This window comes from Notolabrus celidotus, chromosome 4, assembly GCF_009762535.1.
Source record: "Notolabrus celidotus isolate fNotCel1 chromosome 4, fNotCel1.pri, whole genome shotgun sequence".
Taxonomy (NCBI): Eukaryota; Metazoa; Chordata; class Actinopteri; order Labriformes; family Labridae; genus Notolabrus; species Notolabrus celidotus.
In genome coordinates, this window is record NC_048275.1 from 36,045,618 (window position 1) to 36,061,834 (window position 16,217).

At 40.1% G+C, this 16,217-nt stretch overlaps 2 protein-coding genes across 4 annotated transcripts in view; one reads left to right on the forward strand and one right to left on the reverse strand.

Annotated features, from left to right (window-relative positions):
* Positions 1-326: 326 nt before the first annotated feature.
* On the reverse strand, positions 327-10,157 carry aprt (adenine phosphoribosyltransferase). The gene is made up of 5 exons (XM_034682242.1): positions 9,921-10,157; positions 6,302-6,405; positions 3,232-3,365; positions 2,829-2,907; positions 327-1,358 (listed from the first exon to the last, which is right to left on the reverse strand). Exons 1-5 carry the CDS (start codon positions 10,004-10,006, stop codon positions 1,219-1,221), a joined length of 543 nt encoding a protein of 180 aa, XP_034538133.1. The 5' UTR covers positions 10,007-10,157; the 3' UTR covers positions 327-1,218.
* A 5,720-nt stretch (positions 10,158-15,877) lies between these two features.
* tk2 (thymidine kinase 2) overlaps positions 15,878-16,217 on the forward strand; it is a 32,759-nt gene continuing 32,419 nt past the window's right edge. Inside the window, exon 1 of one of the 3 annotated variants that reach the window (XM_034681358.1) lies at positions 15,878-16,185. In XM_034681358.1, the coding sequence (XP_034537249.1) occupies positions 16,029-16,185 (157 nt within the window). In that variant the 5' untranslated portion in view covers positions 15,878-16,028. The remainder of the gene's footprint in view (positions 16,186-16,217) is intronic. The other 2 variants (XM_034681359.1, XM_034681360.1) reach the window with 2 other exon arrangements.

The window sequence follows — 16,217 nt, forward strand, 5'->3', positions numbered from 1 at the left end:
TAAATTCAGCCCATTTATATCCTGCACTTAAAACACTTCGTGTTCCAACACAGACACAACTTCAGATACAGAGTGGACACTCAGGAAGATAATGAACCTGTGTGTATGAGGCCATCGGCCCGCAAGTTACAGCGTGTGCCCCATGTGCAGAAGCTGTGTGGTCCCTCACTGCAGCATGTCTTCCCTCCCTCTCTCCCCCCTGTGTTTCCATCTCTCTTCAGCTGCCCACTAAAAGGAAAAATGCATCAAAAATAACAAAAAGAGAAAGCTGCTGAACACAGTAAACACACTCAGGGTAAGGTAATGAAATGAAGACACAACAGAGCTCAAGTTCAACGTTTTATTGACGCACATGTTGTTAATAATTGGTCTGCAGAGATTTAATTAAATGTCAGTAAGCCTCAGCATCACATTGAGAACAGCTTTGCGGAGGCCTCTGAGTCTTAGGCACACATTCAGAATACATTAGACCGATCTATCAGCTACACGGGACAAACAGAGGAATCGATGACGTACGATAAAATGAACACAAACTGAACAGTAAGGAAAGATCTGGTCTTTCAGTCTGCAACAGTTCAAATTTACTTTTTAAATATTCATGGCACCTGCCTCGGCCTGTTGAGCAAAAATGAATATATGGGCTGGTTTCAGAACGCTTGAAAGACAGACAATTATAAAAAATTAAGACATCTCTGAGGATTTGTTTCTGGGTTTCTCTTGACCTCCCCTGATCCACTTCCACTCCTCAGGTGCTCTCACATGAAGAAGCCGAATCTCTCAGCAGGGGGTGTTTCATAAAATCTTCCAAATAACTGAGCTAAGTCAGTGCTGCCTTCCTCACCATGTGCAACTCTTTGTTATGTCTATATTTGAAGTTTGAGCCTGTTACTTCACTGAACAGCTGTTACTTGTGGAGCCTAATGTTGGTCATTCATACAAGGATCTAAAACCATGAATTCTGAATCTTGTCGCTGTTCATGAAGACAGTTTCATTCATCTTTCATGAGTGTAACAACACAGACAGAGAGTGGGAGGGTCTTTGCATGCTGGGTAAGGCTCCACCCTCACAGCTCCAGCATGAACAGATTTAGGATATGAAGTAAAAAATATGGCAAAATGACACAAATTATTTTTTGGTAATGGTGAGGCAATGTGAAACACCCAGCTGGTTTAAAGTCCCACACTGGTTCACATCCATTGTAGCTGATGTAGTGGTCCTCAGTACTTCAACAGGGAGAACACACTTTGTGGTTTCAGTTTGTCTACACCGTTCAGCTGCTTCAGCTCGATGACCACCATGCAGCCCAAAACCACGGCTTCTAGCTTCTTCATCAGCTCACAGGCAGCAAACAATGTCCCTGAAACACACAACACACACACTTCTGAATGCACTTCAAAATGAAATCTGTTCTCATTATTAAGAATGATTTAATTTAACATGGTCATAGTGTCCCATGACCCCACAGTGGACTGCTCAGGGCAGGTCAGACACAGCTTGTCACTGGAGGAGAAATCGAGTCATTAAATGTGCATCCTTTTAAAATTAACGACTTTGGTGAAATCTGGCACTGCTTCTATCTTAACCAAACAATTAGAATATAATCTGATTGAATGATTGTTGGTCCCACCCTGCAGGGAGGACAGAGACATTTAAAGCCACAGAGGTAAAGAACAAAATGTCTTTCAGATATACAAACTCTTGCTGACGCGACGTGTTACCTAACTTCAGCAGGACTATCTTATTTCTAAATAAATCAAAAAGATAAACTCAAAGTGAAGCAATACAAATGTTTTCATGTAACAGATGTGACTCTGTATGAATGCTGTTGTGAATTGTTTGTTAATTGAGGTAACGAATACTGTGTTGACTTCTTACTTTGTTTAATGATTTATGAAGAAAACCCTGAACATTGTCTTACAACATTTAATGTGAAAACCCTGCAGATGTATTCATGATTTAAGTTATATTTCCAAAGTTGACAGGAAGTGCTTTTATTTTGAAGAACAAAAGTAACACGTCACTGCTTCCTGTTTCTAACTTGAAGTCGTGATTTACCTTCTTCCTTTCTGTAAACAAGCAAATATGAAGAGTAAACAGTTCAGCTTGAATGACATCTGTTAACGACTCTCAGTGAAGGTTCCACTTCACGACAAATGCATTCAGTGAACTTGATAGTTCTAACCAAGCGGCAACCTCCAATCTAAAAAAAGGCATTCGAGGAAGATGCATCAGCTTGTAAATGCTTTGCCTGATGACTTTTGTTCTGAAATCCAGGATATGTTGTCATCTTTTAGAATTATGTGTTGTTTGTAACTTTGTTGGAACCAAGCAGTAACCTCCGGTCTAAAAATATGAGTCCAATGCTGAAGTGCTAAAAACTGCAGATGATCGAAGATCCGCTTGAGGCTGGCTCTGGAAGAACCAGAAACCACATACACACCCATTCAAAGAAGAGGATCTTTACAGCAGAAATAAACATGTTTACAGTCTGGTTCAAAGAACAAGTGTAGTCTGGATAGCTCATTACTCTGTCGGCCCACACTGTACAGGGAGTGAATTTTTTCATAACGCGGTAGTTTCAAAGATATTGAGATTACGAGTCTTCCAATGATAGGCACAGCTGACTTGATCGACAGGTGGGAACACTGTAGCTGTTGGTGAGGAGGCTCAAAGCCCGCCTCTTTACGTCACAATCGCTCGACAGCAGCAATATGGCTACATGACGATGATTGGCTTCAAAACAGCGCTTCAGAAACAGATGGGTGACATCACGGATACTACGTCCATTATTTATACAGTCTGTGGTTCTAACCAGAGCATTTCTCACCTCCAGTAGCTAAAAGGTCGTCAATGAGCAGAACCTTCTGTCCTGAAGCGATTGCATCGTCCTGGATCTCTACCTCCGCCTGCAGGAACAGAATTACACTGTTAGAAAACATCATGAGATAGACTCTGATGGAAAACACAGCTTCTGTGCTGTGAGTATGCAAGAGCTGCAGGCGTGATGAGGGGCCGGGCAGAGGGAACACACACAGGAAAAGATTGGATGTGGCATTTACTATGTATAATCAAAATCTGGCACCTTTTTAGCCCTGCTCCAAGAATACACAGTACATAGTGTCTGCATTACCTCGATCATTACTCCTCAATCTTTCACATAAACACAAAAGATAAAGTATTTCTAAAACATACAGCTAGGTGATATTTATCTTGTGATGATGTGTTCTTACCTGCCCGTACTCCAAATCGTATGCCACAGAGACTGTGGTTCCAGGAAGCTTCCCCTTCTTTCTCACCAGAACAAAGCCGATACCGAGCCGCTGGGCAAGCAGGGGCCCAAACAGGAAACCACGGGCGTCTAAACCTGCACACAAGAGCCGGGAGGAGGTTAGTGTGGGCAAAATATGCACTAAATATAAATACATATAATACAAATACATAAAAGTTATTTCTACACCTCTGCAAAAACTACCAAGTGAACCAGGACCGGTACACAATGTTGTCTTTTCAATTAACTATAAAACCTGTTCCTCTGTTCTTTAGTTTTTTGCCATAAAGTGGATTAATGTTGGACCTTTACTATCTGTATTCAAGATGACACAGCAGACACCTCTTCTGTTCTCAGGGTTCTCTCGCTCATGAACATTTCTTGGGGATGTTTTTCTCACATTTCTCTCCTCTTGCTGGATTTTTTAACATTCTGATCAAAGGTTCTGACACCTTTGTCCATTTAGTGGGTTGCATAAGGAGACGAATAAGTGCCTGTCTGCTCATGAGCCTCTATTGACAAGAGCTTTGCAGAACTAAACCCAGACAGCTCTGTGATCAGGAGAGAGGACAGATCAAAGACCTGATGTGAGGTTTTCAAACGGCCGTATAACTTTGACAGCTCTGGTTATGACTGATCTGCTTCATCACTGATCGGGTGTGTGTGGGCTAGGGTGCATGAAGGCTCTTGTCCATGCTGTCATAATATTCACACAGGCTGCGTGTTGGGTTGAGTTTTACCCAAAATTAGGCCCTAAACTGAGGCACCATCTGCCTAGTGCTTTAAGGTATATGGTCCTGTATTCAGAGACTTTAGACCTCATCGCAGCAGTCACTGGTTCGACTCTCTGCCTGCACCATTTGCTGCATGTCCACTCTCCACTCCCCCCACATTTTCTGTCTTGTTCCTCTCTTCAGTCATCCCATCAATAAAGACGAAACTGCCCAAAAATATAAGCTTAAGAAAATATAAATAATCGTTAAAAATCTTGTGCGCAAAAGATAATTATAACCTCTCCAACTAGTTCAGATGTGTATTGTCAACATAAAGCTGAATTGAGGACACTAATTGAATCAAGTTGTACTTGATGTTATAGCTGCTCTTGTAGACATGGCACTGTTATCAGCAGGAATCATCTGCTACGCTTACTGAAAGACAACAGGCTCAGCCGGAGTCTTTACGCTGACGGACACGCCCCTTTATTGAACATCTCTCACTGATTGGACGCTCGGACTTCTCTGAAACTTCACATCACCTGAGTTTAATAACGGCGAAAAGACGGACCTTAAAACAGTCCCTAAGATCATAAACATACGTCGTTTCTAAAGAGTCTGTATGTGATGAGCTGAGATTTCAAAGTGTTTGATGTGAGTTTTAAACACTAAATACTGAACATAAAAGCAAAATCATAAAATCAATGTAACAGAGGATTACTCCTGAGTTTTATAGGCCTCTATTTGTTCATTTCAGATAATTATCTTGTGTGCACGAGATGAAAAAGATTTTTTTAGGGGAACTTCAGGGGCTCCGTAGATTCCTCCTGCAACTTATATTCATACACATTAAAGGTGACATATCACGCTTTTTTCATCAATATATATTGGTCTAAGAGGTCCCCAAAACATGTCTTTAAAGTTTATGCTCAAAAAAACACTTTGAAATCAGATTTTGGTCTGCCTGAAAAACCCTCTTCTTCAGTCCTCCTCAGAACACTCTGTTTTCCCTCTGACCACGCCCCCTCAGGAAGTGGATGTGCCTCGGCTCTCCAGCACGTTGATCTAATGTTTACATGTTGGCTGAATATACACGGCTGCTCAGAGATCGCGTTACTTCAACCCTATGAATCTGATCCAGAATCTGATCCTGACGGAGAGGCGCCTGTAGCAGGACCTTTCTGAAGGATTGGTCACAGATTTAGTGTTTCTTGTTGTTTTATTTATCAGTATGTAGACGTGTGTCTTGGTACACAGCTACGAACATGTAGCTATGTGGCTATGCTATCTAGCACTAGCACTTATCCATGATAAATAAAAATCATCCACTAGATCTTCAAATCTGCAGACGTGGGGAGTAAAACCGACCTCTGCCAGAAAGGCAGCGTGACCTTTCTGAAGGATTGGTCAGATTCTGTGTTTCTTGTTGTTTTATTTGTCAGTATGTCGACGTGTGTCTTGGTACACAGCTACAGCTACAGCTATGAACATGTAGCTATGTGGCTATGCTAATTAGCGCTAGCACTTATCCATGACAAATAAAAATCATCCACTAGATCTTCAAATCTGCAGACGTGGGGAGTAAAACCGACCTTTGTGTTTATTAAGACAGCCTACAACTAGCATGCCTCCCTCCTAAGCTCCTTGTTAGCACACATTTGTGCAGGTAATGAAAAACGGAGGAGGGATTCAGTATTATTTTATACAGTCTATGGTCTGAACAAGCTCCGAGCTCTGACTCCGTGACAGACCGGATATTGTTGTTACGTAACAAAAACACTGAAGTCTGAAACGGCTCGTTTCACACACATTTACAGAAAGGTGGAGAAATCAGACCAGGGGCAGAATGAATTTTTTTCATTCTCGGGGGGTTTGTAGACATGCCAGGGACACATATTTCAGGTAGAGAACCATTAAAAAGTCAATTTTGCATGATATGTCACCTTTAATAAAATACACATTATAAATAATGAAACACTTCCACTGATAATAATAATTATTAAACTAAAGAGTGTATTACATATTTGAGTCCAGACTCTGCTCTGTATGTTAAGCAGCTTTAGAAGTTCTGACTGCTGAAGAGATTAGTCCAACAAACCAACCAGGACAAAGCAACAAAACCACCACCGCAATGTTGTTTTGATTGTTGATTGTTAGACAAGGACCACTACACTAATAAACTATGTGAGCCTGACTTGGTCTATAGAATGACTGATAGCAGTAAAGCTCTGTTAGCACTCCACTAAGACTGCTTCCTAAACACATGCAGGTAAAGAAGTTTATAGAGAAGTTTATATTAGAGGTTGTTTGTGTTCTTACCTACGATCAGATCCACATTGGGGTAATTGGTCCTCACCTGTTCTTCAAACAGGTCGATGACTGCTCTCAGAGCAGCTGGACTCCTCAGGACTGGACAGATGTCTCTGCAGGACACATTCAGAAGTGAGTCGTTTGCACATTACAAGCATTAATGTTCACCACAGTATTATGGAGTCACTGTGGCCAGAAAGGACAAGGAAATACATGTAATATTTTTTTAGCTTTATTATATTTTGAACGCACATTTATAACAACGCATAATCCTTTAGAAAAACATTAATAAAACCTTGAGCAACAAGAGTGACATGACACCAGAATCACTCTGTCCACCAAACAGAAAAACTGATGTTAATGTAAAATACTACAGGCCAATTGTGGCTGCATGTTTGAAAAATGAAGGCAGGTCTCAACTGGAAGCCTGTATACAGTCATTCTTTATCTTTTGTCTCAGCAGTGAAGCATTGAATTTCCTTACTTTCACTTAAACGCCACATTTCATATTTACTGATTGCTATAGCAGCACAGGGAAAACAGGAAGTGCATGCTGACAGGAACAGCAGGACTTCTTAAATGAAGAAGTATCATTAATAGTTAGAGTTAGAGCTGGCTCAGTCTTGGAGCAGCTTCTGCTATAGGCTTAAACTGCCAGGGGAACTGGCACATTTGGATCCGATCTCACCCTCACCCTCCACCTGTCTCTTACTTTAACTCTCCCTGTTCCATTAAAGTCACTAACCATAGACCTTTCTGGAGTCCCTGAGCTCCCTTGTCTCGTAGGTTCCTCTGGATCTCTGCTGCTGTGGACGTGCCAGACTCCAGCTGTTACAACTACTACTATCCATCTCACCACTATCATCGCTCTCTCTCTTCATCTCCCTCTATCCCTCTCTCCAACACGGTGGTCTCAGCAGATGTGTGTCTAACATGAGTCTGGTCCTGCTGGAGGTTTCTGCCTGTTAAAGGAAGTTTGTCCTTGCCACTGTAACTTGTTAAATGCTGCAAAGTGCTCTGCTCATGGTGGATTAAGATGAGATCAGACTGAGTCCTGTCTGTAAGATGGGACTAGATCTGATCCTGTCTTGATGTTGGATCTTTGTTAATAATAGAACATAGAGTACGGTCTAGACCTGCTCTGTTTGGAAAGAGTCTGAGGATAACATTTGTTGGGATTTGGTGCTGTATAAATGAAGATTGATTGATTGATTGATTGATTGATTGATTGATTGATTGATTGAAAGATATTTATTTGTTTCCTTAACTTTGTAAAAGTTTTAGATTCAATTTGAAAAGTGTAGTAATATAATAAAAGGGTACATTTATAGACTGAAACAAATACAATCCTGGATACAGATAATGAATGAAGCCTTTGGGTTACTTCAGGCTTCTGTCAACATAACCCAACATTTCCTGACCTAAGGTTATAACTGACTGTGACCAGCCTTAGGTTACACTTTGTAAGCAAACACCATTCTACAAACACAACTCAGCTCTAATTATTTGGCTGACAAACAGGTGGATGTGAGTGAAAGAAGAAGAAAAACTGTAATAATCCAATAACCCTGTTATCTTCCACTTCACACTGTAAGCTTTGACATTTGGATGGGACAGCAGGGTTTAAATTGTTGGACTGTTCTCTAACTCCTGCATCAAAATGTACGGACCTTGGGGCGATGTTGGCCAAGCAATCTAAGTGCGCCCCATATACAGAAGCCATAGCCCTCGTCGCAGAGGTCGCGGATTCGATTCCAGCCTCAACCATTTACTGCATGTCCTCCCCCACTCTCTACTCCCCACATTTCCTGTCTCTCTTCAGCAGTCCTGTCCATCAAAGGCGACAATACCCAAAAAATATAACTTCAAAATGTACAGACCCAACGCTTAGGATAATTAAAGACTGTATAATAATAACATGTGTATAACTGTCTCCTTTCTACGGTAGCCCTAAAGGACATGATTAAATACATTTTATTTTCTGTTTTCTCGAGATAGGGGCGATGTTGGCCTAGCGGTCTACACACGCGCCCCATATACAGAGGCTATAGTCCTCATCGCACAGGTCGCAGGTTCAATTCCAGTCTCGACCATTCGCTGCATGTCCTCCCCCACTCTCTACTCCCCACATTTCCTGTCTCTCTTCAGATGTCCTGTCCATTAAAGGCAAAAAGGCCCAAAAATATAACTTCAAAATGTATGGAACACTTACGATAATTAAAGACTGTATAATAATAACATGTGTATAACTGTCTCCTAAAAGGACATAATTAGATACACTTTTATTTTTTGTTTTCTTGGGAGCACGAGACAAATAGGACGAGAAAACTGAGAAAATAAAATGTATCTAATCATGTCCTTTTAGGGCACTTGCCCAACAAGTAAGTTGTGTGTCATGTTATTATACAGAGACGGAGAACTGACTTTTCCCCGTCCGCAGGCGTTCACGTGTGTTCATTGATAAACTCCCAAAAGAGCAGGTAGACGCCACAAGCACGTGTCAGCTAATATATCTAATCACCTATATAATCCTGTTTCTGTTCATTTCATGAGAAATTAAATAAATGTTAACTTTTAAAATTTTGAGATTTTATTATTAAACAAATTGACATTTATTACCACATAAACACACAGAGGTACCAAAAATTGGTACCGTTGAGTACCTGTACCGATTCCCAGGTACCGGGTATCGGTATCATATCGGTTCAAATGTGAAAGGTCCCCATCCCTAATGGTAACCAAGTAACTTCAGGTAATAGGAAAGGCCTGTTAGCAGTTTCTTTAACTGTTTTCTTTTTTTGTTTTTTCACAAACATTGATTAGAATATTTTGCCTCAGTGAAGAATAAAAATCCATTTTGTTTCGAGACATTTATCTTACAGGTTGAGGATCAAAAACACAGAAAACAAGCTTCATTCTCTGAATAAAAAATAGATAAATTATCCCATTATCAGGAGAAAAAGAAGTCCAGATCTCGAGAGAACAAGCTTTGTTTTCTCAACATAATGACAAAATTAACTAATTATCTCTAGAGGAAAACTGAGAAAACAAAATGTATTTAATCATGTCCTTTTAGGGCTTCCGTAGCTGTCCAACTCAGCCTCAACTTTAAAAAACATGTCCTCATAGACTGTGTAATACAGGCTGCCCCCAAACCTAAGTGTGCTGTCATAAAGTGTGTATTACAAAGTAGGCTAAGGGTAGTTCAGGTGAGTCATACTTTAATTCATAACAGTCTTTTTACTGAGCTTTGACATTTTAAATCACATATTCTGTATCATTCTGTCAGACTTACTGCACACACACACACTTCCCTTCATACACACGTCTTTTATTCTGAAATCAGCGCGTGCAGTGCACACTGTTATCGGACTGTATCACTGGTGAAGTATCACCTCAGGTGCATAGTTTATAAGCACCATAAACAATGTGAGGACTGGTTTAATCATGTTTTTTTAAGTGGAAGCTTGACTCCACCTGTGCATGAAGCCACATGTTTCTCACGTCAGCCCCACACCCACTGACACTCACAGACTCTTGATACATGGTGTAGGAAAAAGAAGCCAGAAGGAACAATTTAACATGATTCTAAGACTTATTCTGCAGCATGCAGCGTGCAATGTCTTACCTGAACAAGATGCCTTTCTTTGGAAAGTCTGGATAAGCTCGGATGAAACTTTCGATCATCATCAGTTTGGACTCTCTCTCTGCCATTCTGACTGACTGTGATATATCAGCTGCTCTGTGTTACTCAGTCTGAAGGTCTGAAGTCTGTTCTTGCAGCTCCTTCTCATTTTTCTCTTACTTGTTCCCTCCTCGTGATAGTGTGCACCAATGGCATTACCACCGCCCACCAGGCTGAAGTGCGCATGTCTTCTTCTTCTTTGGGTTCAGTAGGCTACACGCGTCAGAGGCGCATTGCTGCCCTCCACTGTTTGATTTTCAAGCCATGTGCAAATACTCCAACAGTTTCTTCACTTTAGTCCAGTTATCCAGGTTCCAGCTTCCTTCTTTGGACAGAACAAGACTTGTACTGGATGAGGACATGCCCGCTCCTTAGCGCACAGCCTGGTAATAATAGCTGCATCTCTTTCCCACTGTTCCCTTTGTAACAATAGCATCTCCCCCTTCCCTCACTTCCCCATGTGTTCTGACACCTTTCTTTTTTTTTAACAATATATTTACAGATTTTTTTTACAATTATGACAGAGTAACAAACAGATAAGCACACTAAACTAGTTTTGTACATGTAGCAACTGAAAAGGACAGAAATAAATAACTAGATGACGTAGAACAAAAAACAAGTGAAGTCAGAAATATTTTGCACATACAACAATGAAATAATAACCACGAGAAGAAAGAGACAAATAGATGAAAATACATTAAGAAAGTACAAACAGACAAACAAACAAAAACCCTGATGACCATAGTGTTAGTGCCTGTACATATCCAAAAGTTGGCTATCACTTCACTAACGACTGTCAAGTGTTACTCATGTGGTTCCTGAAGTCAGACCAACATTTATCAAAAAGGTGCTGTGGTTTTCTTTTCAGATTGAACATCATTTTCTCTGAAGCCATGTAAGAGGAAAGTTATTTAAAGGTGACATATTACGCTCTTTTTCATCAATATATATTGGTCTAAGAGGTCCCCAAAACACGTCTTTAAAGTTTATGCTCAAAAAAACACTTTGAAATCAGATTTTGGTCTGCCTGAAAAACCCTCTTCTTCAGCCCTGCTCAGAACAGGCTGTTTTCTCTCTGACCACGCCCCCTCAGGAAGTGGATGTGGCCTCAGCTCTCCAGCACGTTGATCTAATGTTAACATGTTGGCTGAATATACACGGCTGCTCACAGACCCGCGTTACTTCAACCCTCTGAATCTGATCCAGAATCTGATCCTGATGGAGAGGCGCCTGCAGCAGGACCTTTCTGAAGGATTGGTCACAGATTTTGTGTTTCTTGTTGTTTTATTTGTCAGTATGTCGACATGTGTCTTGGTACACAGCTACGAACATGTAGCTATGTGGCTATGCTAACTAGCGCTAGCACTTTTCCATGATAAATAAAAATCATCCACTAGATCTTCAAATCTGCAGACGTGGGGAGTAAAACCGACCTTTGTGTTTATTAAGACAGCCTACAACTAGCATGCCTCCCTCCTAAGCTCCTTGTTAGCACACACGTGTGCAGGTAATGAAAAACAGAGGAGGGGTTGAGTTGTATTTTATACAGTCTATGGGCTGAACAAGCTCAGAGCTCTGACCAGTTGTCGTTGTGACGTAACAAAAACACTGAAGTCTGAAACGGCTCGTTTCAGCACACATTTACAGAAAGGTGGAGAAATCAGAACAGGGGCAGAATGGATTTTTTTCATTTTCGGGGGGTTTGTAGACATGCCAGGGAAACATATTTCAGGTAGAGAACCATTAAAAAGTTGATTTTGCATGATATGTCACCTTTAAGCCACATAGAAGGAGTAGGAGGGTCTGAGCTTTTCCATATTAGAGCAATGCATTTATTCCCGGCAACCATGGCCAACTTGATAAATTGTTTCCCAGTTGCTGTTGTCAAAACTACAGCCGAGGTCCTGCTCCCATTTTGACTTTATATGTAAGGCTGTGGTCTCTGTCATCTGCCACCTTTCTTTTACTTACTTATTTATGATTTCCGTGTACTCTGAAAGTCTGTGCTGTAATATGCTGCTTTTATATGGCACAAAATACCCACCTCTCAGCTTCTGCACTGTAAGCTTCTGCTCCATTATTTTATACAGAGTTCAGGGCAATAGGTCTGTGAGAGCCAGGGTTATTAAGCTCCTTCCCAGGTTTTACAGTCTGGATTATTACAGCATGTTTCCACTCTTTAAGAATGTGAAAAGCACATTGTTGGCATCAGAATGATCACAAGCAGTCTTTAGTTTGTACTTTTGCTCTCCTAATATCTCTCCTAATATCTCTCCTTATCTTGCTTTCTTCACTTAAATTACTTCAACTGAACCTTTTGAAATTGTTTCACAAAACATATTTAATTTTTCTTCACATCATTGCAGCAAAGGACAGGGATCAACATCTGCTGGAAGGCTCCTTTCGTTCAGTGAACTCAATTCCATAGTGCCCTATTACCCCTCGAGAACACTACGCTCCAACATGCAGACCTGCTCATCGTACCTAAAGTCTCTAAAAGTAGTATAGGAGGTAGAACCTTCAGTTTTCAGGCCCCTCTCCTTTAGAATCATCTACCAGTCAGGGTCTGGGGCAGACACCCTCTCTACTTTTAAGAGTAGGCTTCAAACTTTCCTCTTTGATGAAGCTTATAGTTAGAGCTGGATCAGGCTTGGACCAGAAAACCTATAGGCTTAGAACTGGCACACTGGGATCCACTGGGATCCTGTCTTTCCCTCTCTCTCTGTCTCTTACTTTAACTCTTCCTGTCCCATTAAAGTTACTAACCATGGACCTTTCTGGAGTCCCTGAGCTCCCTTGTCTCGTAGGTTCCTCTGGATCTCTGCTGCTGTGGACGTACCAGACTCCAGCTGCTACAACTACTACTATCCGTCTCACCACTATCATCTCTCTCTCTCTTCATCTCCCTCTATCCCTCTCTCCAACACGGTCTCAGCAGATGTGTGTCTAACATGAGTCTGGTCCTGCTGGAGGTTTCTGCCTGTTAAAGGAAGTTTGTCCTTGCCACTGTAACTTGCTAAATGCTGCAAAGTGCTCTGCTCATGGTGGATTAAGATGAGATCAGACTGAGTCCTGTCTGTAAGATGGGACTGGATCTTATCCTGTCTTGATGTTGGGTCTTTGTTAATAATAGAACATAGAGTACGGTCTAGGCCTGCTCTGTTTGGAAAGAGTCTGAGGAGAACTTTTGTTGGGATTTGGCACTATGTGAATAAAGATTGATTGATTGAATGGGTCCTGGATCAGGTCCTAATTGACCACTATTCTAGCTTTAGCGCTCAGTCTCTTGTAATCTACAGAAAAGCTCTCTATTGGGTGCTTTTTTAATCTCTATTCCTGGCCTAAACTGCTCGGTTACACTCCACCATGGAACCATTTCTACTAAAATCTCTGAGGCAGCTGACCATATAAAGTCTGGCTCCACTACAGGACTACTATTTAATCATCTTACCTGAGGTACTAACTGACTGTGCCCTGCTTTGACTTACAGGTAGTACAGCAAACAGGTAAACTACCATTACTGTACTAACACTGCTGATTATTATTTGTCTTTAACAAATATATACATATGGACAGACTTACAAAGAGAACAAATGACAGGCTTACAGCTTTGGAATAAAAACTTTCATAGTTGAGACAAAATGATCTTATCTCTGCAAGATTATCTGAATGAAGGAGGAGAAGAAATGCAGGGAGGTTTCTGCCTACATGGGATAAGAAAAAAACAAATAAGATAGAAGAAATTTGGCTCCAGCAACAAATCAGTAGTTATTTTTGTATCAACACACTTCCATGTTAGTTTTCCAAAGAGTCCTTGATTGTATCTTTAAATATATTTCATGCTTAGACCTACTGAAAGTAAAACGTTTCCTGGAGGTGCCAGTGGAGGAAAAGTGGTGAACTTAGCAAAAGCACGAGTCAGAGCAGCATAGAAGAAGAAACATCAGAGAAGTAAAGTACAAAACTATGAAATATATGATTATATAAGATACAATTGAAGGAATGAATTTAAAATAAGAATAAGCCACCAAAGGGACCATAACCGAGAGTAAGAATGGTTTTAATTAACGCCTCACAAAATGAAAATGTTACAGATAAATGAAGACTGAATTGTACAGAATAGAGGAGCCTCATCTGAGGCAGTGATGGAGGATGATGGCTGGGTAGTATACAGCTTATCCACAGTGCTCTCTGCCCATGCTTATTAACTTACATTATCCTGGAGCTGTTATAGCAGATGATAAACTTAAATAATCAAATAAATGTTTTAAACTGACTAGATGGCTGATTTCTGTGAAGTTCTTCAGTAAAGGAGTACATCATTTGTCAAGTTCTCAGGTTATTTTCTCTGTTTACATTATTCTTTCTGATAAATAAAACTCTTTAAACAGACCTGTCCCCAGCCAAAATTGAGCAACATCATCTGCAGTTTTTTCATGTAAACAAAAAAAAAAGGCTTTTTTACTTGTTTGAAAAAAAGCACCATTTAATACAAACTTTTACTTCTTATGCTAAGTTGAATAAAAATTGGAGTTGTCCATAAATTTGAAAAAATACAGTATTTTACAACTATCCCCATCTTTCCTGTCAGTCCTGTCAATTTTTGCCTCTAGTAACATGACTTGGAATATATCAAAAATTCTTATAAGATATCAAATCAACACGTCATTAAGCATCAGCAAAATCAGAGTGAAAATACACACCGACAACCATCAGAAAAAACAGCCTACTTCTCAGGACAGTAATTTTACTTTTTAAAGTACACACACACACACACACACACACACACACACACACACACACACATATATATATATATATATATACTTAAAAAAGTGACTAAAATTTGAACTACATTATAGATAAAATAAGATAGAATAAGACTCAGTCAAAAGCGAGACTATAAAGGTCGATCTTGAGTTTGTTTTTAAAGATGTTTTACATGGATAAATGTTGTGCAAAACTTTGATATGTATTTATTTAATCTTATTTAATAAACAGAACTTAAAAGGTAATAACCAAGCCCGCTGTCAGTCAGTATCAGTGAAGAAGTTATTCCAGAAAGTTTTTCCTCTGGGACCAATTCCCCTTTTTTCAGTAAAGACATTGCTTATGTGTTTATTATTACATTTTCCATATTTCAAATCAATACTATTAATGTTAATTTAAGTTTAATCCTCGGTGTGTCTTGGGATTGTCTGGTTGTAGCATTGTGAGTCCATTGTGGTTCTGTATTATAATAAATGATGTTTTCTTATATTTGGACGGCGGAGTGGGATGTTCACTTTTTGCTGATGATGGGGCCATTTGATAAGGGAGACATGGCAAAAGAGAACAGGAAGGTGGTTTGACAGAATCCAAAGGAAAACTGGTAAAATGAGGATAACCTTCAGATCGCGTAGAGAGGAAGTAATAATATCTAGACTACGTTTTGGTCACTCAAGATTGAATAGTAGTGCAGTCAGAATAAGGAAACATCCAACAGGAATATGTGACTTTTGTACAGAAGATGAAACAGTGGAACACGTAGTCATGAACTGTCAAAGGTATGATATGGAAAGAAGAGAAATGATAAGGAGGCTGAGAGAGAACAAGATGACATTGAACATATTTGATATTTTACAAAGAAATTCAATGGATGGCTGCTATAGATTTTTGTTTAAGTTTTTGAATAGAATTAAGTTGATACAGAGGATTTAGTTTTGATAGTATTCCTTTAATTTTTTATTTGAAATATTGTTATATTTTTTATTTCTGTGCATTTATTTGTTTATTTATTTTTATTACTGTTTTATTACTTATATTATTTCTTATAGAAGATAGTTAATAGTTCCCGATCCACACTCCTCACCAGTAGGTGGCGGTAATGCACCTATAAGTTGTTTGCCAACCGCCAATAAAACCCAAGAAGAAGAAGAATTGTCCTGGTTGAAGCAACAGTAGGTGGCGCGGTGTGCCTTTTACGCTGCTTTACGTACCGTAGAAGAAGAAAGCACGCTGTTTCCTGTTAAATGCCAAATAATAAGAAAGGATTAACCTCTACTCTCAGACATGTGGACACAAGGTGGCCTCTTATCTGTGTTGTGTAGGGCTGTAGTCACTTCGTCTTCACGTGTTGTCAGGTGTAACAGAAGCAGAAAGTTACCGACGGAGAGCCTGTTCCTGAACCGAGCATGCAGCGTCACGCGGCACGGTGAAAACACTACAGGTCAGTGATGGTGCTTTCAGGGTCCAGTCGGT

Excerpts from the sequence above, each read along its gene's own strand:
- aprt (XM_034682242.1), bottom strand. The coding sequence starts at position 10,006 with ATGGCAGAGAGAGAGTCCAAACTGATGATGATCGAAAGTTTCATCCGA. Across the intron at positions 3,366-6,301 it reads CAATGTGGATCTGATCGTAG|GTTTAGACGCCCGTGGTTTC; the intron begins GTAAGAACACAA and ends TCTTGTGTGCAG. Across the intron at positions 2,908-3,231 it reads ACGATTTGGAGTACGGGCAG|GCGGAGGTAGAGATCCAGGA; the intron begins GTAAGAACACAT and ends CTGTTCCTGCAG.